Source organism: Haemaphysalis longicornis, unplaced genomic scaffold (assembly GCF_048455015.1).
Source record: "Haemaphysalis longicornis isolate Haplotype H1 unplaced genomic scaffold, Haemaphysalis longicornis Haplotype H1 scaffold_4, whole genome shotgun sequence".
In the NCBI taxonomy this organism is placed as follows: domain Eukaryota; kingdom Metazoa; phylum Arthropoda; class Arachnida; order Ixodida; family Ixodidae; genus Haemaphysalis; species Haemaphysalis longicornis.
The window spans coordinates 195,246,062-195,272,202 of record NW_027526361.1 but is presented as its reverse complement, the minus strand read 5'-3'; the positions used below and the strand labels follow the sequence as shown (position 1 = coordinate 195,272,202).

Here is a 26,141-nt window from a genome sequence, read left to right as displayed (position 1 = left end):
GAATATACGGCGTCCTGCCCCGGCGCATTTTCCGCCGCGCAAATTTCCTCCCGAAATTCGCTCCATGTTCTCTGGCCTTAATGCGGGATCACAGATATCGTTGGAAGGCATGGGCGGGTTGCACGGCGAAACCAAAATCGAGACTAATTGGAAATCTGCAAAAATAAACTACAGTAACTATATTCCGGCACATACCTGCTCCGAATTGCGCTAAAGTATTTCCTAAAAACACCCTTTACACAAACGCAGGTGCTTATGCATAAACTCTAAAATCTTGGTAGTCGTCAATACATGGCAAGATGGTTGGCTTCATTTCGCGTTACGGCGGCAGTTGTTGCGGCCGCCGCAGACCTCTCATTATTTTTTCTTGTTTCGGTCTTCAAAACCTAAATACGGCATTAGGGACTGCATAAACGACGAAAACCATGTTCATTTGCTTCCGTCTATGCAATGTAAACACAAACAGGGTTTAAACAAATCCATAAAAACCGCTTGAACCAATTATCGAGGTTGTGCAGTATTCTTAAAATTCCAAGTAATTTCTTATTTTGTTTGGCATGTGCAATGTTCACGGGACTCTTGATGGGCTCCACCTTCGCCAAACAGTTCTATGATTGCCGGAAAATGAAGAAAGTCGGAGGTTAGAGTAACGTATTGCCGCCTTTGTAAACATTGGTATTAGAAACGCATGTATGTAACAATGTCATTGAAACCATTCTACCCCTAGAATATGGCAGATCAGTGCATGAATAAGTTACTGCGCTAGTGAATGCGAAGATTCGGCTTGATTCCGAAGGTTCAGTTAACCTTGATTTCGGCTTCATTCCATCTAGTCAAAACAAGGCAGCAGAATGATAAAGTAGCATAAGCAAAAACGTCTATGTAGCACGAGGATTGCGCACATTCAAATTAATTAGGAGTTATAAATTGGTCTGTAGCCCCTCCACCACCTCTCACCGCTGTCCGCAAAGCCTCACAGTATCTCATAACTCGAGAATTTCCAATGTCAACGACATTTTGACACTTTAAAAATGTTTGTCATCCTGGGATAACTTTTCGCCTTCCGCCCAATTGATACACTACAACTGTACAATAATTAACAGCTCTCTTTGTAACAACGGAGGGAACGTGTATCAGGGCTGGTTTCCAGTGCGGCACGGGTTCGATTATGTATTCCGCTATGTTTCGAGCTCCTTTTGTCTACTAGTTTATTCACGTGAAGCTTAACTTGAATCAAGTTTCAGCATTGATTCGGTTAACTGAATAGGATAGATCATGCGTTGATTTCAAAGAAAATTACGAAAGCAAGAAGTTTATTTTGCTAGCTACGGGTAATTATCGAAATGTTTTTCTAACATAGAGGCAATTATCAAAATGTCCTGATTTTCTACCGCCAATCATCATGTGTATTTAGTGATGCGCCCACACTGTGTGTGAGGAATCCAGAGAGGATGGAGTTGCAGTACTCAAAACAAAACTTTATTGTTTGTTTTAGTGACAAACGACATTGCTAAAATTCCCCAGAACATCCCGGGATAATACGCTTACGTGCAACACGTTACATAGACGCAAAACTGAGTACTGCATGCCCAAGGCTAACACAATTGCCAAAAACGGTCAATTAAGTTTGATGGGGTGAAATTTTACACAGATGATTCATCGCTAAGTCCTTTATCCGAATGACCACACTAAAGCTCCCTTATTGTTGGACCTTTCGTCTCGGTGGATCTTTAATCTCAATGGGTATTAAGTCTCGATTGTATCTTTTGTCTCTGTGGATCTTTAGACTCGGTGGTCATTCGGGCTCGACTAGATCTTCCGGCTCGGTGGAACTTTCATGTCGCCGATCACCTGATGGTTTGGACCTTCTTACTCGGTGCATCTTTCTTCTCGTTGGAGATTCAGCCCACAAAGGGGGTTCAGACACGGGGTGGGCATCACGCAAAAAAATTGTTTTGTTGTTACGCTTTCAGTGAAACTGTGTTCATTACGTATGCAGCAATCTAGTTAACACGTGAGCATCCCTCTCTTTGCTACCAAAACTTTATTTGTTCATACCCATCTTTCTCGCCCAAAATTCTGACCTCTCAGAAACCTAGAAGAAAATGTTCAGGAAAGTGATATTTGGCATACTGCAAGAAGTCAAAAATGGGATGGAAATTCTAAAATACGTTTCCGGGTTTCTGAACATTTTTTTGTGTAAGGCACTGTCAAATGTTACTCCCCAAGCATTTGCATGGAATAGTTTCCACGGCTCCCGAACTTCGTCGCGCAAAGTGCAAGACGTAATTGTGCTCAACGTGCACAACGTGCGCAACGTGCGCAACGTGCGCAACGTGCAAGAAGAATTGTGCACAAAGCAAGTTTTCACCCCCAATATTAGCTGCGCGAAAATAATTTACATCTTACATTTACAATAATTGCGAAATAACTACAGAATAGTCACTGTTGAAAGGACTTTCGTGAGCGGGAAAGCGACACATCTGGATTTCTTTTTGTCCGATGATCACCCATGATGCCTTGTGTTTACCTTCTCTTACCTGGCAAAAGCGCGGTACACGTGAGATGGGATGCAACTGCAGAGACAATTTGGTTGGCGTCGGTGACCCGGTGCTGCTATAATAAGAATATTATTCTTACGCCACGCTGAGAGCAACAGTCCGCCTGGACATCTTCCGCATGCCCCACCGCTTAGATAGGGCCGACCAAATGTACTTATATGGCGCACTTCTAATCGTTCAAATAGGGATACAGGGCGCTGCTACATATACCTTGTTCACACAAATTCGGGCCCAAAACAGCGGCTTACTGCCATTTTTAGAGAACTTTACTGGGGGCACATCTTCTGCAAAGCCGCAAAGGTTTATGTTTGTTATGGCGATCCAGCCTGTTACATGGTTTTCCATTAGGAGTCAGCACTTGCAGGCTTCCGGCTATACAGTGGCGGCTGCTTTGCAGGGAAATAAGAAGGGTGAACACTTGCGCTCCAAGTTTAAATGCGTAAATAAATTAAGACCGCTTAATGCCTCCCTAGAAAAAACATAGAGGACACCTGAAATTCGTCATTTAACGTGCGTCGTGTTAGCGTAACCAGGGCCCATTCGCATCGTTTAAAAAACTTTCGGAGCGGTTAATATTCGCGCTTATTCTCGGGAGCCAATTCTTATGGCATCGCCTTGCAAGTCAGGGGTCTAAATCTGGAATCTTGGCAGAAGGAACCGCTCACCATAGAAAAACTAATGTAGCACTGTTCTGTAGTTGTATTCCCATTTGATCAGCACTGAATTCAAGTGATAAAAGGGCATGTAGTAACCACAGGTTTGCCACTTGAAAATGAGGGAAACAGAAGATAAATTGTCGGGTAATGTAAGTGTCTCTTTACGCGATTTAAAGGAGACTGTCGTCGCACTGCTACATCGGGTTTGCGTCACTCTCTTCGCTCCCGTTGCTGCGTCTTCTCACTCGAATTAGGCACTTGGACAGGCAGTCTGGCCGCACTTCACTTGAAGGCTTCCCCATAATTCACCTTAGCTACGTGGCTGGCCAGCAACTGCTCTAGTCATGTGCAGTCACGCCTACCTATCTCACAACAGGCCCCAGGACAACTCTTGCTCCTCTTGTGACTATGAGTTTTGAGTTAGGGCAGTTTTAATGCACTCGGCTATGCATCTGGACAACCGGGTACAAATCTCCAGTGACCCTCAAATATTTACATATTTTCAGCGACGATGTCTACAGCTACTTTGCTCGCTCGATTGCATACGTAAGGCCATAGAGAAGGAGCAGCGGCATATTATGTGCCCTGCAGTTGCGGCCCTTCTGTTTGCATGCCATCTGTGGTGGCAGTCCTTTACGATTTCAGGTGACTCAGCAAGTCAGAGCCACGTGATTTTAAAGCTTTATTAGTTGGACCGATGGCGTTCCGTCAAAAAGTAAAGCATTTGCTATGACCGGTTGGTCGACCGAAAAGCTCTGATGAGATATGTGGACACACGGCGCCTTCGGGAAACCGGGCTTCAATTGCGTAAAAGGTTAACTGAATATCACAGCGAAGAACGGATTTAGAAAGAACAGTTCACGCGTCAATCACGAAGGTGTGCAATAGTATCTAATAAATCACGTATCGGTACATTCAGATCGTTTCTAGTTGCGTTTACTCAGTGTGGGGAAAATTGTCGCATTTTTCCTTTCTTGTTTGCGGTTTGTGTCTTTGTAAGTGTGACGATCGACTGGCCGGAGTTTCTGCTGATGTTTGCCGCTCTTTTAGCGAAGGTTTTGACACAAATTACACGCAGTTTTGAAATAAAGAGCTTTCGCCCATCTCACAACTTTCTTTAGGAAGGGATAGCAAAGTTTTCTCGTTCACCCTTGACGAACCCGCTGACGCTGGTTTTACTGCGACGGGGTCTCTTATGTTTCTGGTTAAAACAGAGTTTAAAGACGAATGTGTACTTTACTGAGAGGCAATAAAGTGAAACTTTCGATATGATATCTTAAACAACATGCCTCTAAAAATTCACCTGAACGAGGTTATTAGCATTATTCGTGTTTGCACGTGCTTCAATAAAAAACATGTTGGAATAGCTTGGGATTTCGTAATTATTTTAAAACTTGTAAGGCAAAGTACAGCTGTCCTGAGCAGCCTGTACATAGAAAACAAGACATGGAAAAATATTTTATTTACAAACAGTCTGGACATATACACACTCAGAAGATTATATTACAAATGTCCGAGGAAACATAGTGTCATAGGGAATCTTAGAAGCAATCTCGAAATATGTACATATACACTATTGTATTTACACAGGTATCGAGAACATTCAAACAATAGCGAAGTATATCCCCCAATATGCTCCGCAGGAGAATTTTAAGCGATTACATCCTGAGTGGATAACGCATTGCAGCTGCTGATGTTCCTTGTTGATAATACTAAATTCGCCTAACATTTACATGCTTGATACCGCTGTGTTTGTGTGGATTTCCGGTATCGTTGTGCTTTTTTTTGTTTGTGTGTTTTAGCAGCTCTACATCACACAGTCTTCTCATTTTCCAGCCAGAGGATTTCCTGATGGAGCCCGCTGATCCAAAGCATTCGTAGAGGGGAATATATTAGAAGATGTTCGTTCACTGTAACTAAAGCGCAAACATATCATGCTGCACGTAATATTGACATTTAGCTGTGGTCCTTTTAAAAGAAAAAGACGGTGACAGTTTTTCTGCAATTTCAAATGTGGCTGCGCTACTTCGGGAACGGGGTTTCAATATGAGGCATAACGGTATTTTGGAAAGATTTCAAAGCCCATATGTGCATTACCATTAGCCAACCACCCTACTAAAACGCCACAATAACGTTCCTGTTTTTCCGTGATACCTAAATGTCACCAAACTGTGTCTTCATACTGGGCACTCACTTGGTCCCGACGACATTGAAAATCACCATGCGACGTCAATATTGCCATATCGCAACTCCTTTCTTAGAACAACAGTGCAAATGCCTGTTTTTTTGTACGCTTCGCTTGCTAACCCGCTAACTAGATCCATGGTTCTGTGTATATGAACTAGGAGCGCTCTTTGTGAAAAACCCAAGCTCAGTCTTCACGCTCGGAGGCACCGGCATAAATCCCAACTCCCAGGAACTGGTCAGACAGAATCGCGCAACAAAACAACTTTTTTTGGTAAAGTCTGACTTGTTACACTACGTACTTCCACTGGAATGTTTTAGCGTGCTCTCCAAATGTATTTACACTGTTATAAGTACAATGGAGCACCCTAAGGTTACAAGGTATGTACAGGCTTCTGAAGTGTTCTTGAGTAAATGCCCTATAGAAACACGCAACGAAAGACTTAGGGGCACCAAAACTTGTGAACTGAGCACGTACCATCGATGAGCGCCATTCATTGTCTGCCTATAAACATTATCTCGAACGTGGTAAAAAGGAGTCTGGCAGGAGAGTAAGAGCGGAGGGTAGGTGAAAGGGGCGCTGCATCCTCCGATACATCATAGCACACTTCCGTAGCACTGCAGCGGAAGCTTTTCAGCGATGTCACGGTTATAGTGGGTGACGACTTCGACGGCCGGACCAATGTCGTCCCGCTTGCAATCTACTTTCGTCTGGGAGGGACTCAGCGGGATTGAGAACATCTCGGCCTTCTCCTCTGCTCTGCTTGACGTGACCGTGTCGTCGACGTCGGGCTTTTCCTGCGTGCAAAAAAGAAATGTTGTTCTGGCGCTGCGTTGCAAAATTATTAGCCCTCAAGCATGAGGCAGGGAAGGGCAAAATTTAATAACAGGACCTAAGTTGCTGCGAGAAGTTTGCAATGAACGTGGCCTAGGGAAGAAACCTGGAACATATTTCCAATGTTATAATATTGTAGCTTGTCCCAGGGACTCATTTTTTTGAACGTGTGGTACCTATTATTGGTGGTAATGGTGTCGCTTGAAACGAGGCAGCCACGTATGCATAGAAATCCAATTCTGTTTGATGAGGAAATTAATGTTTTAGTCGCCTCTTGCACTGTATGAGCTGCTGTTTACACTTCTGTAGCGCAACTACAAAATGCATACAGTGTGGCGGCTGAGGGCACGCTTTTATTCAAATGTTGTCAAGTAAGATCCGCTTCGTTGCGTAGACTGCGATTCATTTATAAAGTCACTATCGTCGCCCTCATACAGTTAAGTTATGCTTATAGCATCATCATTCAGGTGCTCATGTTGGGAACTACAAAAACTCAGCGCGTAGCGTAATACCTCAAGTATAGGTTGTGCAGCCTGAAAAAAGCATGCGTCTCGTATTTAGGTTTTGCCTTGTGCAAAGTACTGTATACCTAACCTTCTAATGGTTGCGAAATGCCACACCCTGTCTGCGCGCTGAGACCGTGCCTATGTCCCAAGCGGGTTGAGAGCAGCCACAGAAACGCACACAAGGCAATCAATATCGGGGACCCGAAAAGAGAGACATCATTATTTTCTTGAGAATCGCGGACAGAAAATACTCCAAATGCTCGGATGTATGCAGTAGAAGTAAAACAACGCAGTGCTGTACGATGGAAGCACAGAAATCATTTTTGCCAGCAAATAGCTCCTGCTAGTCAGCATGTGATGTTGAGTGCGTTTCATGAATGCAATGAAGTATGTGGCATGCCATTTCGCTTACTCTGGCATTTAGAGGCTTAACTACAATCATCTTATGCAGACCACACTTACACGTTTAAAACGGGAGTTATGACTTCGCTAATGACGTTGTTTATTGTTACATAATTATACCGCATGAGATAACATTAACGTGCAGGACACAACTTCAGATAACACTGGCAGTATACGTCTTTGCTACACGCTATGTATTTTCTTCATGTGGCACTAAAATTCTCTGGAGACGCCTCACCTGCGGCACATAACTATAACCACCAAACCAAGCATTGAAATGTATGTTGAATAGGTCTTCTCTTACCGATAGATCAAATATCTCTAGCACTACTAATGTTTAGTAAAACTTTACATATACTACGCAGTTAGCGCCTAATTGATTCATTTCTTCAAACCGAAGATACATGACGAACGCCTAAAATTAGAAACACAGGTGTTTTTGTTTTTCGCCTCAACCAAACCGCCTACCAACTCGAACGAACAACATGCAGAATCAGCAGCCAGTCACCCGCTCGGGCGGTTGGAGGTGAAATGAAGATGTTCTTGCTGGCCGCAAAAGGGCATTTTCCGGGTGAAACCACTTTATAAATATATTTACGTGAATCGTGTAGTGCGTTACACGTGAGTTAAAGTGCACCGCATATGCACCTTAAAATTTCCCGAATGGTTTATTTATGGATTTAGACAATCAAACTGGAAGCACCCTGTAAAACTCCCTTGGGCACTATACGCGCGATGCGCCCATTTCGTGCAGCGAATTTCTCTTGGTGGTAGGAGCTAAATGGGCTTACCCTTCGCCTGTGATGCCGTTTGCAGAAGTAGGCTATGCAGATGGCGGATCCAAGAATGACGATAACTGCGGCGAGAGGTCCCAAGATGGCACCTAGGCTCACCTGAGACAGCCCCACTCCTTTTTCAACTGTAGTTAAAAGACAAACAGACAAGGGAAATGAAATATTGTCCTGTGTGTTTTTTTTTTTTTGGGGGGGGGGTTTCAGAGGGAGAATATGGAAGGTCAGATAGATTACCGTTAGGGTCTCCGCCGTTGAAAATGCACTTTCCAGTTACGCTACCAGTATTCACGAGTAAGACTTCAATCAAAGCTAGCAATGGAAAGTTTTTATTGGACTCTTAGGCCGTTCTTTTAGTAACGTGGTGTCACTGCTGAATCATGCTCAGTTTTTTTTTGCAATAAATAACAACCCGCCTTGCAATAAATAACAACGTGCAATAAATAACAACCCGCCCAGTTCACTATCGAAATAGGTCTGTATAAGATTATTATACAAGGACATCGCCATAGCTCGCGTTATAAACCATGGCCTGCAATTGCTGCCGATATCTGCACCACAAAAAGGTAGAAGAGTCGTCTCAACAGTCGTAAAATGTTGGACACAACTGATGTAAAGCGTACCTTCTTTGAATGTTTAGCGTGATTCTGGTGCGTGTAATTTGCCACTTATATGCAGGCAGGGTACCTATACACACACACACACAGGCACATATATATATATATATTGTAACAGGAAGAGGAAGAGGTCGACGAGGGGCCGGGCAGCAGCCAGAAGAGGAGGAAGAAGAGGAGGTGAAAGGATTCAAAGAAAATTTTTATAATTTTCTTTGAATCATTCTAATTTTTAATTTTCTTTGAATCTCATTCGAATTAACGACTGATGTTTGGCCGATCCCCTGATTGGGTATGCGCCAATATACAAAGGAACAACAACAACAACAACAACAACAGGGACCGGACTGTTGTTTGACTACTCAGTGAACTCGACCCAATAAAGGGAAACGTTACATTTGGCGCAGCCGACTATTCCGGACAATGTGGGTGTTGTTCACTCTGACCCAGCGTGAAGATGGTCGTCTGGTGGTCAACGGTTACCAAGAGGACGGGGATGATTCGACCGTGATCCTCCCAGAAAAGGTCAGCACACCTGACTTCATATCTTTCTTTGCCACGAAAGCTAAACTGACGCTAGACGAGTTAGCGTTGAAGAGTAACATCAAGGTGAACATGCGCGCCGCTGATTTTCAAGCTTGGGTGATTAAGCCAAGTGAATCAGTGAACGCAAGGTCAGACCAACCAGAGGGACTCAAGCGTATCATGGAACACTTTGTGCGTTTGCAAGAACAACAACTTCAGCAGCAACAGCAATTTATGTCTTTCATGGAATTGAGTCATGATCCGTCACGGTACAGACAGGAAGTTAAGCCTGATTGTTTTGATGGTACCACCTCAAGTCCAGCGGCATGGATTCAGTTCTACGAATACGCGTGCTCCAACAATCACTGGATAACAGACTCTGATCGGATAAATAACCTACGAGTATACCTTTCGGGGAACGCGAAGAAGTGGTATGAATTGCGGATGGCAGGGAACGCTGACAAGCCCTGGGACGACTGGCGAGCCAGCTTCATCCGCGCATTCGACTTGAACCCCGTTGAGCGTTGGGATCAGGCCATTTTCTTCAAACACAAGGAGGGGACGTTGGTGGATTACTTCTACGAGAAGCGAAGACTCCTGCAGCTTGCCGATCCTAATCTCCCCGAGTCGTCCATTGTACCACTCATCATCCATGGTATGACGAAAGCCGTTCAACGCCAGGTTCTTCCAAGGGCTCCTACCACAGCGGAAGAACTCCTCCATGCGCTGAGGGACGTCTGTGTCGACCTTCTGCCACCAATAGGCCAGACCCGACAGTACGAAACTGCTCGGAATGCCCTACCATCGGTCGGCACGCCTAGTGGTGCTCATCAGCCAAAAAACGAATAAAAGAGGGTGATCGGTCCCACCCAAAGACCCCAAGCGAGACTGTATACTTAATTAAATCTGAATTCAGTTTGCTGTATGCACCAATGTATGTCAGCGGGCGACTAGAAAACGTTTTAGTGGACACAGGAGCATCAGTGAGCATCATGAGTACAGGACGTGCCTCACCAGATGACATATTTCCTGGTAGGGTTATCCAGGTACATGGCTACGATGGGACTGCTAGGGTGCTTGATAAATGGACGCGCGTCGAAGTCGAGTACCAGGGAAGTAAAGTGCTCGTAGAAGCATTACTAATAGACGACGCGAAGTTTAATTTCATCCTAGCCCGTCCTGACATGAAGAGATTGAAGCTCAACCTTTCTTGGAAGGATGAGGTGCTCGTTGACCATTCCACTGAGACGATATGCGCGCAGACAAAGCCGTCCATCAGGCTGGTCACGAATAGCGAGAACGTCTGTTCACAATATCCCGAACTTTTGTGTGTAGGCACCTATCCGCCAGCCGCAGCAGTCATGGAAGTGCCGTTTCAACTGCGCGATGTTACTGCTGTACGAAAAAAAAACATACGGCATGTCCTACGAAAAAAAGAAGTGGCTAAAAACTGAACTGCAAAGTCTGCTGGAGTATCGTATTATCCGACCTTCCGTATCAACATTTGCGTCACCTATCACAACGGTTCTCAAGGACGATGGTACATATAGACTGTGCACAGACTACAGGCTTGTGAATCGCCAGACTGACCTGTTCCCGTACCCAATGCCAAGAATAGACGACATCATCAATGAAACCGGTGGTTGCTCTTGGTTCTCTCGAGTTGATCTGTGCAAAGGGTATTGGCAAGTACTACTTTAGGAGGAATACAAGCACTTCACTGCATTCGTGACTCCTTTTGGTACATATGAGTACAACCGACTCCCCTTCGGATGGAAGAATTCTGGAGCATGGTTCCAGAAAATGATGGACACCATCCTACAAGAGTTCATTGGACAATTTTGTGGGGTGTACGTCGACGACATAATAATCTATTCCAGGAGCAGAGATGAGCACATATCACATCTCTCAGAGGTGCTAGACGCCCTTAGTAAAGCTAAACTGAAGATTAATTTCAAGAAGAGTGAGTTTTTTAAAAATTCTGTTGTCTTTCTTGGAAGAGTTTTTGATGGCAAGACTAAAAGCACGAAAGAGGAATCCGTCAAGCGAATTTTACAGCTATGCAAGCCCCATGACGTACATTCTCTACGCGTCTTCCTAGGACTCGCCGGCCACTTCAGGGCATTCATCAAGGATTACGCCACTAAGTCGAAATGCCTCACAGCATTGACGCAGAAAGATGTTCCCTTTGAATGGACCAAGGAATACGACAGCGCATATCGGGAGCTTACAAAGATAATATCGTCGGACCCAGTGTTGACGCTCCCAGACTTCACCAAACCGTTTGAACTGACCACAGATGCATCGCATTACGGAGCCGGGGCGATTTTGTACCAAAGGGATGACAAGGAAGCACCGAAAAGACAGCTCAGGGCCATTGGTTATTATTCTTACACATTTACCAAGGCAGAGATCAATTATTCTACAACCGAAAAAGAGGCCCTGGCGGTAGTGATGGCGCTACGTTACTTCCGAACGTACTTGGAGGGCCGACGCTTCAAGTTATTCACAGACAATCAAGCCTTGACCTATATACTGAATTTGTCCCATCCAAAAGGGCGGCTGGCCAGGTGGGTCAGTGAACTGCAGCAGTTCGCATTTGACATTGCTCACAGACCAGGTGACAAGCTACCGGACGCCGATGCCATGTCACGACTCCACATACCTACCCCATGTGATGATCACCACGTGAGCGCGCTCTTATGGGATGGCACAGAGACGATGTCACTGAAAGATGGTCGTTTACAGGTACCGAAGACTAGTGTACCGAAAATCTTGGCTGTTTACCACGATTCACCTCACTCTGGCGGACATGACGGATTTTGGCGCACATACTGGAAAATCAAGCAAAGATTTCATTTTAACAACATGAAGCAAGACATCTCTGAATACGTACGGACCTGTCACCAGTGTCAAATCTGCAAGGCCAAGTTCAAACCCAGAGGTAGTGCAATGATCATCGCAGAACATTCCAAAGAACCATTCGCAACGATCCACCTTGATTTCGCGGAGCTCAGGAAAAAAGGCGAGGGGAGAGGCAGCACGCAAGCGTTCCTACTGGCAATTGATGAGCGCACGCGAATGGTCGCGTGTAAAGCCGGAAAGGAAGATGCAAGGAGCGTCATCTCTCTCTTGAACCGGGATATGTTTAAAGACACCAAAACAATTGTGGCCGACAACGGACCAGCCTTTCGGAGCGAGCAGTTGAAGAATTGGGCTCTCCAGCACAATGTGAAGCTATGTTTCTCAGCGCCGTACCACCCTGAAGCCAACGGTTTAGCTGAGAGAGCTATACGTGACATCAAGCAGTTCATTTCCCTCTATCCAGATTTCAAAGGGGGCTGGAAATGTGCTCTAGAAGCCGCTGTTGCACACCACAACCACTCGCACACATTCGCTTTAGGATGCAGTCCATACTTTGCATATCATGGGAAATCTGAGTGGCTGCATGCCGATAACCTCCTGGGGATTACCGATTCAATAGTGCTCCGTGAACAAGAAAGGTCCCAGAGAGAAAATTAAAGGTACCGGATCGCAATGAAGAAGCATTACGACCGTCTTCACACGGGCAAGGTTCCGAACATTAACGTTGGGGATTACGTCCTTGTCCGGAAAGGCTTGCAGGGTTCCAAGGCTCCTTTTTCAGGGCCCTACATGGTTGTGAAGACTGCTCGCAAACAAGGAATTTTGAAGTACATATGCTACAATAGACCTAATAACATCGTGCAAGCTGCGTCTATGTGCAACGTAGTGCCGTATCAACCCAGGAGGGTTGACAACAGAGGGGCGGCCTGTGTAACAGGAAGAGGAAGAGGTCGACGAGGGGCCGGGCAGCAGCCAGAAGAGGAGGAAGAAGAGGAGGTGAAAGGACAGGGACCGGACTGTTGTTTGACTACTCAGTGAACTCGACCCAATAAAGGTAAACGTTACATATATATATATATATATATATATATATATATATATATATATATATATCTATATATATATATATATATATATATATATATATATATATATATATATATATATATATATATATATATATATATATATATATATACGCAAGATCTAATTAGGAAACGGCGAACCATGCAATCTCTACCGCAGCTGACAGAATAGAACTAGCGGAGCTTTCGAAGTTAATCAATAAGCGTAAGACAGCTGACATACTGAAGTATCATATGGCATATGGAGAGGATCGAATACGATGTAAAGAATGGAGGTAGCCTGAAAGCAGTGAAAAGGCGTCTTGGCGTGGGAAAAAATCAGATGTATGCACTTAAAGATAAGCAGGGCAATGTCATCACAAATAGGGATAAAATAGTCACAGTGGCCGAGGAGTTCTATAGGGATCTCTACAGTAACCGGGACATCCAGGATAATGCCAAATGAGACAGTAGTTCAGAGGAGATAGACATCCCACCAGTAACGACCGAAGAAGTAAGGAAAGCGTTGAAAGAAATGAAAGGGGGCAGAGCACTTGGTGAGGATCAGATAACAGCAGACCTCTTGTAGGATGGCGGAGAAATTGTACTTAAAAACTGGCAAACCTGTACACGCAATGCCTAATGACCGCAATGGTTCCGGAATCTTGGAAGAACGCGAACATCATCCTAATACATAGGAAAGGCGAAATGAAGCACTCGAAAAATTACAGGCCGATCACCTAACTGTCAGTCGTCTACAAGGTACTTACCAAGGTAATCGCTAACAGAATTTCTGCAATCTTAGATTTCAGTAAAACTAAACAACAAGCAGGGTTCCGTAAAGGTTATTCAACAATGGACCATATTCACACGATCAATCAGGTGATAGAGAAGTGCGCTGAGTATACTGAACCCCTTTATATAGCCTTCATAGATTATGAGATAGCATTTGACTCGGTCGAAACCCTAGCAGTCATTCAGGCATTAGGGAACCAGGGGGTAGATGAACATTATGTAAGGATACTAAAGGATATCACAGTGGGTCTACAGCTACCATCATCCTCCATAAGAAGAGCAGTAAAATAATTAAGAGGAAGGGTGTCATACAAGGAGACACAATCTCTCCGATGTTATTCACAGCATGTTTACAAGAAGTATTCAGAACGTTGGACTGGGAACAGGTGGGAGTAAGGATTAATGAAGAATACCTCCGTAACCTCAGATTTGCTGATGACGTTGCCTTGCTAAGTAACTCGGGGGACGAATTCCACAGCATGCTTTCCGCACTAGAAGAACAGAGTAAAACCATGGGCCTGAAAATTAATATGAAGAAAACCAAAGTAATGATCAATAACCTCGGGACAGCACAGCGGTTTGAGATAGGTGGCGAGGCAGTGGAAGCGGTAAGCGAGTATATCTACTTAGGACAAATTGTAACCCCAGATCCCAACATTGAGACAGAGATGATTAGAACGATCAGAATGGGGTGGGGTGCATATGGCAGACATTCTCAGATAATGAATAGCAGCCTACCATTGTCGCTGAAGAAGAAAGTGTATGACAGCTTCTTACCGGTACTCACCTACGAGGCAGAAACTTGGAGGCTAACTAAGAGGGTTCAACTTAAATTCAGAACGACTTAGCGGGCAATGGAGCGGAAAATGATAGCTGTAACATTAAGGGACAAGAAGAGAGCGGAGTGGGTCAGGGAACAAACACGTGTTAAGGACATATTAGTAGAGATAAAGAAGAAGAAATGGACGTGGGCAGGGCATGTTATGCGAAGGCTAGATAACCGCTGGTCATTAAAGGTAACATAGTGGATTCCTAGAGAAGGCAAGCGTTGCAGGGGGTGGCAGAAAGTTAGATGGGCAGAAGAGATCAAGAAGTTTGCGGAGATAAATTGGTCACAGTTGGCCCAGGACCTAGGTAATTAGAGTATAATGGGAGAGGCCTTTGCCCTGCAGTGGGCGTAGATCAGCTGGTGATGATGATGATGACAGATATACACGTGTATATATATATATATATATATATATATATATATATATATATATATATATATATATATATCGAATCAGAATAGGAAATGGGGGGCTCGTTGTAATAAGACTGGAGGTCATGGGTTAGGATCCCACCTGGCGGGCATTTTTTCTCCACTTTCCTTCTTTACAAATTCTTTGTCTGTTTCAATGACCTACCACATCCTCCCCTTTGTTTTCCGAGGTTTTATTGACTGCCAACCCTTATTTCTGTCTTATACGTATATATATATATATATATAGATATATAAGAGAAGAAAAACTTCGAACAAGGTAAAAACACGACTGTGGCCTAAGTTTCAGCAAAAAGAACTTGCTTTCCTCAGGGCCCTGAGGAAAGCAAGTTCTCTTTGCTGAAACGTAGGCCACAATCGTGCTTTTACCTTGTTCGAAGGTTTTCTTCTCTTGAGTTCTCCACCATCTTCAAAGTTCTACTACTCTATATATATATATATATATAACTACATATATATGTATATATATATATATATATACACAAGAGAAGAAAAACTTCGAACAAGGTAAAAGCACGATTGTGGCCTATGTTTCAGCAAAGAGAACTTGCTTTCCTCAGGGCCGAGGAAAGCAAGGAAAGCAAGGAAAGCCGAGGAAAGCAAGAAAGCAAGGAAAGCAAGAAAACAGGCCCTGAGGAAAGCAAGTTCTCTTTGCTGAAACGTAGGCCACAATCGTGCTTTTACCTTGTTCGAAGTTTTTCTTCTCTTGTGTTCTCTACCATCTTCAAAGTTCTACTACTCCCTATATATATATATATATATATATATATATATATATATATATATAAGAGAAGAAAAACTTCGAACAAGGTAAAAGCACGATTGTGGCCTACGTTTCAGCAAAGAGAACTTGCTTTCCTATATATATAAATATACATATATATATATATATATATATATATATATATATATATATATATATATATATATATATATATATATATATATATATACAGAGTGTCCCAGCTATCATGCACCAAGATTTAAAAAAAGAGTTAAGGCGTAACTCGAAAGAAACTAGGTGCATAATGTTTGCAGTACTGTGAAGAAGCGGACAGTATTTTTTTCTTTAATGAGACCTAATTAGCTAATTGTAATTAATTATCTAACTGGAGAAATACTCTCCTAATCACTAAAGTGTCAATGAGGCACTTGAAGGTAACCACGAGGGGCATCTAACTGCGGTATTTTCAGCGATGAACTAATTGCGTACACATTTATTCTGACTGATAAAGGAAACCCGCGAAATATGAAAAATACCACGTGACAGCGCCTCCGCGCGCATCGTACAGCAATGCCCTCAAACAGGCTGCCTCTGAGTTAGCCAGAATAAAAAAGACAAAAGAAAGAAAGTAGAAATCGCGACCGAGTTTGTTCCTTATCCGCACACGCGTCCCGCGAATCTTGCTGCTGCTGCTCCTTCCATGCATGCTATTATCAAGGTGATGCGCTGTCTCTTCGGGCGGATAACACGCGAAGCAGTTGCTTTCAATCACCTTTGTTTGGGGACGCTGCTTTACAATGCGCGCGTAAGCGTCGTCACGTGGTATTTTTCATATTTCGCGGGTTTCCTTTATCAGTTAGAATAAATGTGTACGCAATTAGTTCATCGCTGAAAGTACCGCAGTTAGATGCCCCTCGTGGTTACCTTCAAGTGCCTCAAGGACACTTTAGTGATTAGGAGAGTATTTCTCGAGTTAGATAATAATTAAAATTAGGTAATTAAGTCTCATTAAAGAAAAAAATACTGACCGCTTCTTCACAGTACTGCAAACATCATGCACCTGGTTTCTTTCGAGTTACGCCTTTACTCTTTTTTTAAATCTTGGTGCATGATAGCTGGGACACCCTGTATATATATATATATATATATATATATATATATATATATATATATATATATATATATATATATATATATATATATATATATATATATATATATATATATATATATATATATATATAACGTTTCAGCAAAGAGCAAGCAAGTCTCTCTTTGCTGCAACGTTAGCAAAAATTGTGCTTTTCCCTTGTTCAAAGTTTTCTTTTCTTGGATATATATATATATATATATATATATATATATATATATATATATATATATGTGTATATATAGGCTGGAAACATATAAACTCACACAGAGCGCGAAAAAATAACGTAAGTAGAATCAGAGAAAAACGAGACAGACATTAAAAATAAAAATAAAAGTTTACTGACGTTTCATGAAGAGGACTATGAAGAAAGGAAGTCCTCTTCCTGAAAGTAAACTTTTATTTTTATTTTTAATTTCATTCTCGTGTGTATCAGTCACTACTTTCCTTATATATATATATATATATATATATACCTATCTTTCTGTATTTCCTCAACGAGCCCCTCATTTCCTTACTATATTATTCTGCGAAGGCCTAGCAAGGGTCTCGGTTCTGGCAGCCTTGATGCCTAGGTAGCATAAGAGGGCTTCCCGCCAGTTACCCGCTCATGACAGGCTGTAGACGTTCGAGACACGCCCCGGGGATATAAGAGAAGGTCCCCTTCTCCCCGTGTAGTCAGAGTGGCGCTGGCTACCACCCTCAAGCGTCAGATACACTTCTAGTAAATATAAATGGCCCAGAAAGGGAAGGAGAACACAGTCGCCCAGATTGCCGAATTGGTAAGGAAATTGAGATCTAATCGAAAGGCGTGGGTTCGGTCCTCACTCTGGACGCGAGTTTTTCTTTCTTTCTTTCTTCTGTATAATAAACAAAAAGGTAACTTCATTACCCCAAGCAAAAAAGAGAGCCTAACCACACCCCTATGCCTCCTTTGGCGTTGTAGACTGCCGACCTATCTTTCTGTAAATAAATATATATATATATATATATATATATATATATATATATATATATATATATATAAATCTAGAGAAAGATAAACTCACAAAGCGCGCAAAAATAGTATAAGAGTCGGATACACAGCAAGAACAATAACAACTAATGTTTACTTACGTAGCGGCAACGGGACTTGCCTTCATCAGAGTAAAGTTACATAACTTTGCTAATTTTATATATATATATATATATATATATATATATATATATATATATATATGTGTGTGTGTGTGTGTAAATAATTCAATAATTTTCGAACATGGTAAGGAACACCAGAAAAAAAACTTTGAACTAGGCAGCGACTTCGATTGTTGCCACCGTTTAGGAAAATAAACTGGCCTTCGTCACGACAAGTTTCCTTTTTTGTTTTCTGTGCTCATTCTGTGCTCATGTTTTCTGTGCTCAGGCATCGTAAACGAACCCGCCTCTTTTATGCTGGCTCAGCATTAAATCTCTCGGGAGGCTTTGGAATGCAGCACTATGCCTTTTTCAGGAGAGACACCCACTATCCTCACACTCAAAATATAAGTCGAACGTTTTTTGGTGGGGCTGAACGAGTTGTTTGTGAAGTGTGTGTGTGACTATTCTTTTCCTCTTTTTCCGTTTTTACCCTGGTTTTTGCTTAATATTGTACCAAGGCAACAAATGTTTAACGTAAAAAGACTTGTACAAGCCAAACCCGTATCTCACAAAATTGCTACCGGAACTGGCTTAGTCGTACTCAGGTTGTGCCCAGATCTTCATCATCATCATCATCACCAGCCTATCTATGCTCACTGCAGGGCAAAGGCCGCTCCCATTATTCTCCAATTACCTCGGTCCTGTGCCAACTGTGACCAATTTATCCCCGCAAACTTCTTGATCTCATCTGCCCATCTAACTTTCTGCCGCCCCCTGCACCGCTTGCCTTCTCTAGGGATCCACTCTGTTACCCTTAATGACCAGCTGTTATCTTGCCTTCGCATTACATGCCCTGCCCACGTCCATTTCTTCTTAATTTATACTAAGATGTCTTTAACACCAGTTTGCTCTCTGACCCACTCCGCTCTGTTCTTGTCCTTTAATGTTACACCTATCATTTTCCGCTCCATTGCCCGCTGAGTTGTTCTCAATTTAAGTTGAACCCTCTTAGTGAGCCTCCAAGTTTCTGCCCCGTAGGTGAGTACCGGTAAGATGCAGCTGTCATACACTTTCTTCTTCAGCGACAATGGTAGGCGGCTATTCATTATCTGAGAATGTCTACCATATGCACCCCACCCCATTCTGATCCTTCTAATTATCTCTGCCTCACGGTTGGGATCTGGGGTCACAACTTGGCCTAAGTATATATATTCGCTTACCACATCCACTGCCTCGCCATCTATCTCAAACTGCTGTGCTGTCCCGGGGTTATTGATCATTACTTTAGTTTTCTGCATATTAATTTTCAGACCCACGGTTCTACTCTGTTCGCCTAGTGCGGAAAGCATGCTTTGCAATTCGTCCCCCGAGATACTTAGCAAGGCAACGTCATCAGCATATCTGAGGTCACTGAGGTATTCTCCATTAACCCTTACTCCCACCTGTTCCCAATCCAACGTTCTGAATACTTCTTGTAAGCATGCTGTGAATAACATTGGAGAGATTGTGTCTCCGTGTCTGACACCCTTCCTTATAGGTATTTTACTGCTCTCCCTATGGAGGATGATGGCAGCTGTAGACCCATTATAGATATCCTCTAGTATTCTTACATAATGCTCATCTACCCCCTGGTTCCGTAATGCCTGAATGACTGCTAGGGTTTCGACCGAGTCAAATGCTTTCTCATAATCTATGAAGGCTATATATAGGGGTTCAGTATAGGTTCAGGGTTCAGGGGTTCAGTGCCCAGATAATGTATTCAAAAAAGCGCAACAACAAACTATCCACGTATCTGCCAGGCGCGCCTTGCAATTTAATGGTAAGCTAGCTAACTTTTTTTTTCTTTTCACCGTTCCTACAAAAGTATTAGTGCGTTATAGATTAGCAATTGGGGCAACGACTTCTAAGCCAATATACGTGACTTTGCTCGTGAAAATAAGGTGCGTTAAAACTACGCGTACAATTGCCACATACAACCGCAACACAGACCGTAATACAGAAATAGCGACCTGTGATTCAATGCTTTGTTCTTTTGATCATCTTTCCCTTTTGCATAGGATTTGAACATTTTGAAGTAGGAAGTGTCTGGAGTGCTGTCCCATGGCGCCTCAACTCGGCGTTGCACCCATGTCTAGTGCCGTCCGACAAAGTTCGAATTTTTATGACTGGATTGGTACAGTGCACAGCGTCCGCAGTTGTAGAGCAGATGTTACGTCTTAGATTCTTACTACCACGGGCAGTGGTTCAAGTGCGTCTCTTGTTTTGTTTTCTTCTCTTTTTACATTCCATTAAAATTTTCATAGCTTATGGTTTGGGTATTTTCTGTCGTTGGTTACTGTTTCTTAGGTAATTTAGGTGACGTAACGCTGCGTTACGTTAGAGAAGAAAATTCGGTCCAGATGCAACTTTTTTTGGAAGTGGCCGCGAACATCACTTTAATAAAATGCCTATAGGACCATCAGTACTCATCTCTAGACATAAAGTTTCATTACACAACTTTTCATGACACAGGACACAACTCCCTGTGTCCTCTGTCGTTTTTTCGCTCTACACGAAGTCGTGGATTACCGCTACCAACTAGCCCAAACCAAAACTCTAACAACTTTTCAATTAATAAAAAAGTATCCTGAAAACATTCGGGTGACTTACACGTATTCGCCATAGCGGCCTGCGTCGAAGAAATTGAGATGTTGAGGGTTCGGCTGGTGTCACCGCCGTTGGTGGTGTAGACCAGAATGGTGTAGTAGTTGGTTGGGTGGAGCTCGCTCAACTGGAAGCGAGGTGTCGTCGAGGTGACTCGCCTCACCAGCAGGTTGCTGCTGGCATCGTGCAGCTCCATCACGAAGGTGTGGTGGTCGTCGCTGCGCCGCTGACACTCAATCAGCAGGGACGTCAGTGTCTTGTTCAGCAGCTGACACTCGCGCACAATGCTCGGTGTCTCTGCGAAAGCGTCAGCGTGCAGAGAGGAAGTTGGGAATGTTATCGCCATAGTTCCTATCGCTATACTATTTCCGGCGCTTGAAACCTGCACCTGCAGAATTCCAATGTCGCTGTAGCTAACCCTCACTACGAAGTTACAAATTACGAAACCGATCAAGTATAACCAACCTGAGATAAAACCATAATTTTAAATATTCAGTAGAATAGTGAATTTTGTGCTTCTCCGGGTCGAAATTTATTTCTTTGGGGTAACGCCCCAACGTTGGGCAGCAGCGAAGTGAATGTTTCTGCTATTGCAGTTCCTGCGGTCAGGCTACGTTAACACTATTACCTTGCTTGTATGGTTGTACCTGTGTTTGTATGCTTTCATCACCTGTATTAATGCACATAGCGATTTATGTACAACATCGGTACAACATCGTCTTTAACCTTTGATGTTACTTTAATGCTCTTGCAAATAGGTTTGTATTTACCCCCCCCTTACTCAATGCTCCTAGGAGCCTGTAAGGAATTGTGAATAAATAAAAAAATAAATAAATGACGGCTGTCACAGTGAAACTCGACTGACACATTAATGCCAGACGTGACTAACCAGATCCATTCTTGCACCGTCATTAACAATGATTTATCAAAAAAAAAACACTTCAGAGTCAGACTGGTGGCATACGAAGTAAATTTCTCAGCAAAAATATGATTTTCATGTAGCGTTCTCATGATTTGGGAATGAAATATTGTTTCTTTGTTTAGTTGTTACGTGCATATATTTTTTTGCTTTGCATATTTTTGTTATCGGAAAAGAATTGCGATACTTTGGTGTGTTTTGTGTTCATTACTGTAGAAGCTGTACAGCATGCATATTTGCCGTCTGCTGCTTGACGTTTGAATTGGGCTGACTGGCTTGTCAAGCTGCTTCTATGCAGCTTTTTTCGTCAGCCTTGCGATGTAATAACGATAACTTGAAATAAAAGATACCTCACCTCAAACTTCAAAATAGCATATGGGACGTCAGTCGTGCAATTACAAATTTTACGTTCAGTCATTTTGATCTTCAGAATGGCGAAACTATAACAGAATATTTTCATATTCCAACATCAGTGCCGGTTACTGATTTAAGCCATCAAGCTGTGCCGTCAAATAGTGCTTAGGCGCATGTTTATGTTGTCCATTGTCATGACTACGAACCGGATTACAAGTAAATCAATATTTCGTTCATTGTGCTCCTTTTGCACCATTTTGATATATATTAGCATGAGAAAGGGCTTTTGTGGTGTTTTATAGTGCCTATAAATGACTACTTTGTTGTTTGTGCCTAAATGCTTACAAGTGCCTACAAATTCCTAATTTCCAAAATCGGCGTTATATGGACACTATTTCGACGCATAGTTTTCTTTCGAGTGTAGTTTGAGATCTTTATTCAAGTTAGCGAATGCCATTGGTAATATAGATTCGGTAAAGTTTAACTAGACCTCTTGTTCAACCTAGCCCTCTAGTTCAAGCAACCATCGAAAGAACCGCTACCAGCGTTGAAATGGGACACTTATTCTGATTGAAAAAAGCACCTTTAAATAAAAAAACCTGGAGATGTGTACTTTGATATCGCTTCCACAATTTTCATACTCTACGCTACGCTCTCCGTACTACCGAAACACATTTCTTCAAACATGTGGAGTTGCATATTCGGTTCTACAAGCAAGCTCCAACCCAACTGTATTTTCAACCCAGCGGTGGAACCCTGACACGCCTTGGTTAGCTGGTACCAGAGCACTCCTACAATGAAGACGTAGCGGCGAAATATCAGTGCACAGGCGCATTTTTTTACACCTTCAACTTCATATTGCCAACAGGCCCTTAAGTACGCTTTTCCTTAAAAAAAGAAGTTTGTCTGCTGAACAGTTTTTGTGAATGCTCTTCCAATGTGTGGAAGTTTGTTTGACAGTGTTAATTGCACAAATCGGGTAATAAAATAATATATCCGTGATGATATTGCCAGAGTAAGAACGTAACAGTCTTCACGTAATAACGTTTTGCTCTATTATATGGTCTTATTTCTTGCGGTTATTGTTTGTCAGTGTTTGGCGACACAACGTAGCACTTCTTAAAATCAGTATTCCCAAGTCTCAAGTATACTTTTTTGTGCTTGTTTCATTATATATGATGCTATATATTAGCAACCAGGGACATCGAACATGGTTGGCGTGGCAGTGTGCTTGTTGAATTTAGATAATGCAACTTCCTTAGTTCAACCGTTTCATGTGACAACTGAACGGCTATGTTCAACAGTTGGCCCCTTTGTGCCATCGTAACAATACACACGATCATTTCCTGTCGTAGACAGGCCGCACACATCTTCGTTTGAAATTATTTGCATCAATGTGAAATTTTATCGTACTTGCGACGTTGGGAGGCTAAAACGTTACTTTCCCAGCCTATTTTAGGCGCCTAAAATGACATTTTTAATTTCTAAAAATCCGGCCTCCAGTTCTGGCGTTTACGTGCAGTTGAGTTGACGAAGAGAAGGTAATCCTAAATATATCTTCCAAATGAAGGTTTTTTTTCTGAGAAACTGTGTTCTTGCAAACCGGCAGTCATGCTTTCACTGGTTTCAGAATATTGCACATTACCTCTTTCGTGTTGCCATGGTGGCACTGGTCGCCAAAGTGAGGATAACCATGTACCGATGCAGGACGTCTTACCCTTGGGAACGAGCCGGAAGAGGCAGGGCTTCTTTTGTATTCCCACGGGGTTCTTGGCCCAGCACTGAAACGTGGAGTGCAGCTCCTCCGGCAGCGGCACGAACGTGAGCACGCTACGGGATGCGAATGCGCGCGCCATGCCGTCGAAGTCGCGCGCGAAGGCCGTTTCGCGCTGCGCTGCTTCGCCCACCCCCGCCGCCACCGCTGAAGAAGAGGCCCCCGTGCTCAGGGCTGCCCGGTTGTGGCTTTCCTTCATGGCCCAGCGGAAGGAGAGGTTAGTGCTCGGGTCGGCCTCCATGTCGCATGACAGGGACACCTCTTCGAAGGGCGCCGTGTACACCACCTTGGCGTGGTGCTGCTGCTGGGCGTTCAGGCAGCGGGGCGAGTCTGAAACAAGCACATGCATTGCCCACTGAGAAATGCGTTATTTAATACGCAGTGTCTACAGTGCCGTTCGATGGTACTGTAGCAGATCGCTGCAGGCATGGCTAGAGTGCAGTGCGACGAAATTCGAATATTTAATACTAGGCTAGCACAGGCCAAAACGTCTGTCGTTGTAGTGCAGAGCATGCGTATTAGCTTCTTGATTCCAAGGACGGTGGTTCGCGACCGGTTCTTGCTTCGGTTGTTTATTTTTTTGTCATCCCTAATTGAACTGCAATTTTCATGGCTTAGGTTAGTTTTGGTGTTTTAAATGGTTTCTTTACGTGCGTTAGGTCGTGTTATATTGTGTTATGTTGAGGATAGGTCGCCTAGCCCAAAGTTATCTAAAGCGATGTAGTGTCAAACGCGGCCAATTTGTTGCAAAACGCCGGGGGACGTCGTTATAGTGTAGTGATTATAATACCTTCGGACTCTAGACACAGCCTGTTTAATATGGCTCGTACTGAAACGCAATGCGAAGCACATAAATAAAGAAATTGACCTAAAAACCCGGCCGCGGCGGCCGCTTTTGTGATGGACGCGGAAAGCGAAAACGCCCGTGTGTACGAGATTTCGGCGTGCGTTACTTATCCCCAGGTGGTCAAAATTATTCCCGAGCCCTCCACTACGGCGCGCCTCATCGCCTGCATAGCGTCGGCGCATTAAACCCTCAAATCAATCAGACAATGAAATCCGAAACAAGCATGAGCATGGCCATTGAAAAAGGCGTTATTCAATTTGGCTCGTATAGAAACGCAATGCGAACCATACCAATGAAGAAATTGACCTAAAAAAAACACTACTTGGAGTGAACCTATACAACCAAAGCAAGCTGCATACAGACTGACTGACGAATGAGCTAGCTTGCTCGCTCGCTCGCTCACTCACTCACTCACTCACTCACTCACTCACTCACTCACTCACTCACTCACTCACTCACTCACTCACTCACTCACTCACTCACTCACTCACTCACTCACTCACTCACTCACTCACTCACTCACTCACTCACTCACTCACTCTTTACAAGAGGCATGCACTTTTGGCAGAAATAAACGAGGATTTTAGGCTCCCTTAATAAACACTGAAAAGTGTCATTTAGGCATATATAAGGAAGGAATGCGTTTGTTTCGTCCATCGGGATCAGGCATTGGGGGTGGAGGAGGCCCACAGGGCCGCCGTTACCGCCTGGGCCCGGGAGGTGGTCAGGACTTGGCCTTAGTCCCCTGGGTAACGCAACATCTGCTCCCAGTGGTGAGGTGATATATAAGCGTATATATAGGCATATATAGGCGTGAAACACTGTCGTTTAGGCATATATAGGCTCTGTTCATATTTCCTTCAGAAGTGTATTTTAGGATACATTTTTGACTTGCGATAAAAATAGTTGACATAGCGTGGGCTGTGGGAAAGTAATTTGATTTTTCTGGTGAAAATAGGCCACACAAATGTCGGTATGTTAGCATATTTACTTAAAATAGAGGGTGATTCAACACTCAAAAAAAGGCTTAGCAGCCATTACAAATGTTCCCATTTCAGTGTTTTACGACTTTGAAGGTGTGCTTTGTGTTAGTCGATATTTGTGCACGAAAAAAGAACGCGCCTAATATTGGCAGAGCGGGCTTGTACTCTGAACCAATAGTAGTTCCTTTAGCGCGGGACGGCCAGGAATTGTACGTACGAGACAGATTTAAGCTTCGCAAGGGATGGCTCAGTGAGTAACCGCTCCCTCGGGGATCGGTTACTCCAAACTAAAATTTCCAAACAAAACCAAACCATCCTAACTAAAATTTCGCTGGCCCACGTAGCGCTTTTTACAAAGTTACGTTTTTGTGTTTTGGGCGCCAAGGCTACATCTCGGCTATGCGAAGCGTTATGTTGTGGAGCTAAGGAGTATTTGGCAAACCAGCCCCGTATAACTCGCTCCGAAAAATTGAAACATGACCATTGCTGTTCTTCGCCTCCATTGCAAACACGTACACCACAGTCGGAATCATACGCGCGTCCTGGTGCTCATTTATCGAAATGCAAAT

At 43.3% G+C, this 26,141-nt stretch overlaps 2 protein-coding genes across 2 annotated transcripts in view; both read right to left on the bottom strand.

The window, feature by feature from the left end:
• LOC144180171 (uncharacterized) overlaps positions 1 to 5,895 on the bottom strand; it is a 42,480-nt gene extending 36,585 nt beyond the window's left edge. The window contains exon 1 of the mRNA XM_077708558.1: positions 5,880 to 5,895. Within this exon, the coding sequence (XP_077564684.1) occupies positions 5,880 to 5,895 (16 nt within the window). The remainder of the gene's footprint in view (positions 1 to 5,879) is intronic.
• A 103-nt stretch (positions 5,896 to 5,998) lies between these two features.
• The window catches only part of LOC144180170 (uncharacterized), a 93,335-nt gene continuing 73,192 nt past the window's right edge, over positions 5,999 to 26,141 (bottom strand). The window contains exons 7-10 of the mRNA XM_077708557.1: positions 23,686 to 24,072; positions 20,702 to 20,992; positions 7,936 to 8,063; positions 5,999 to 6,199 (exon numbers count right to left, since the gene is read on the bottom strand). Of these exons, the coding sequence (XP_077564683.1) occupies positions 5,999 to 6,199; positions 7,936 to 8,063; positions 20,702 to 20,992; positions 23,686 to 24,072 (1,007 nt within the window). The remainder of the gene's footprint in view (positions 6,200 to 7,935; positions 8,064 to 20,701; positions 20,993 to 23,685; positions 24,073 to 26,141) is intronic.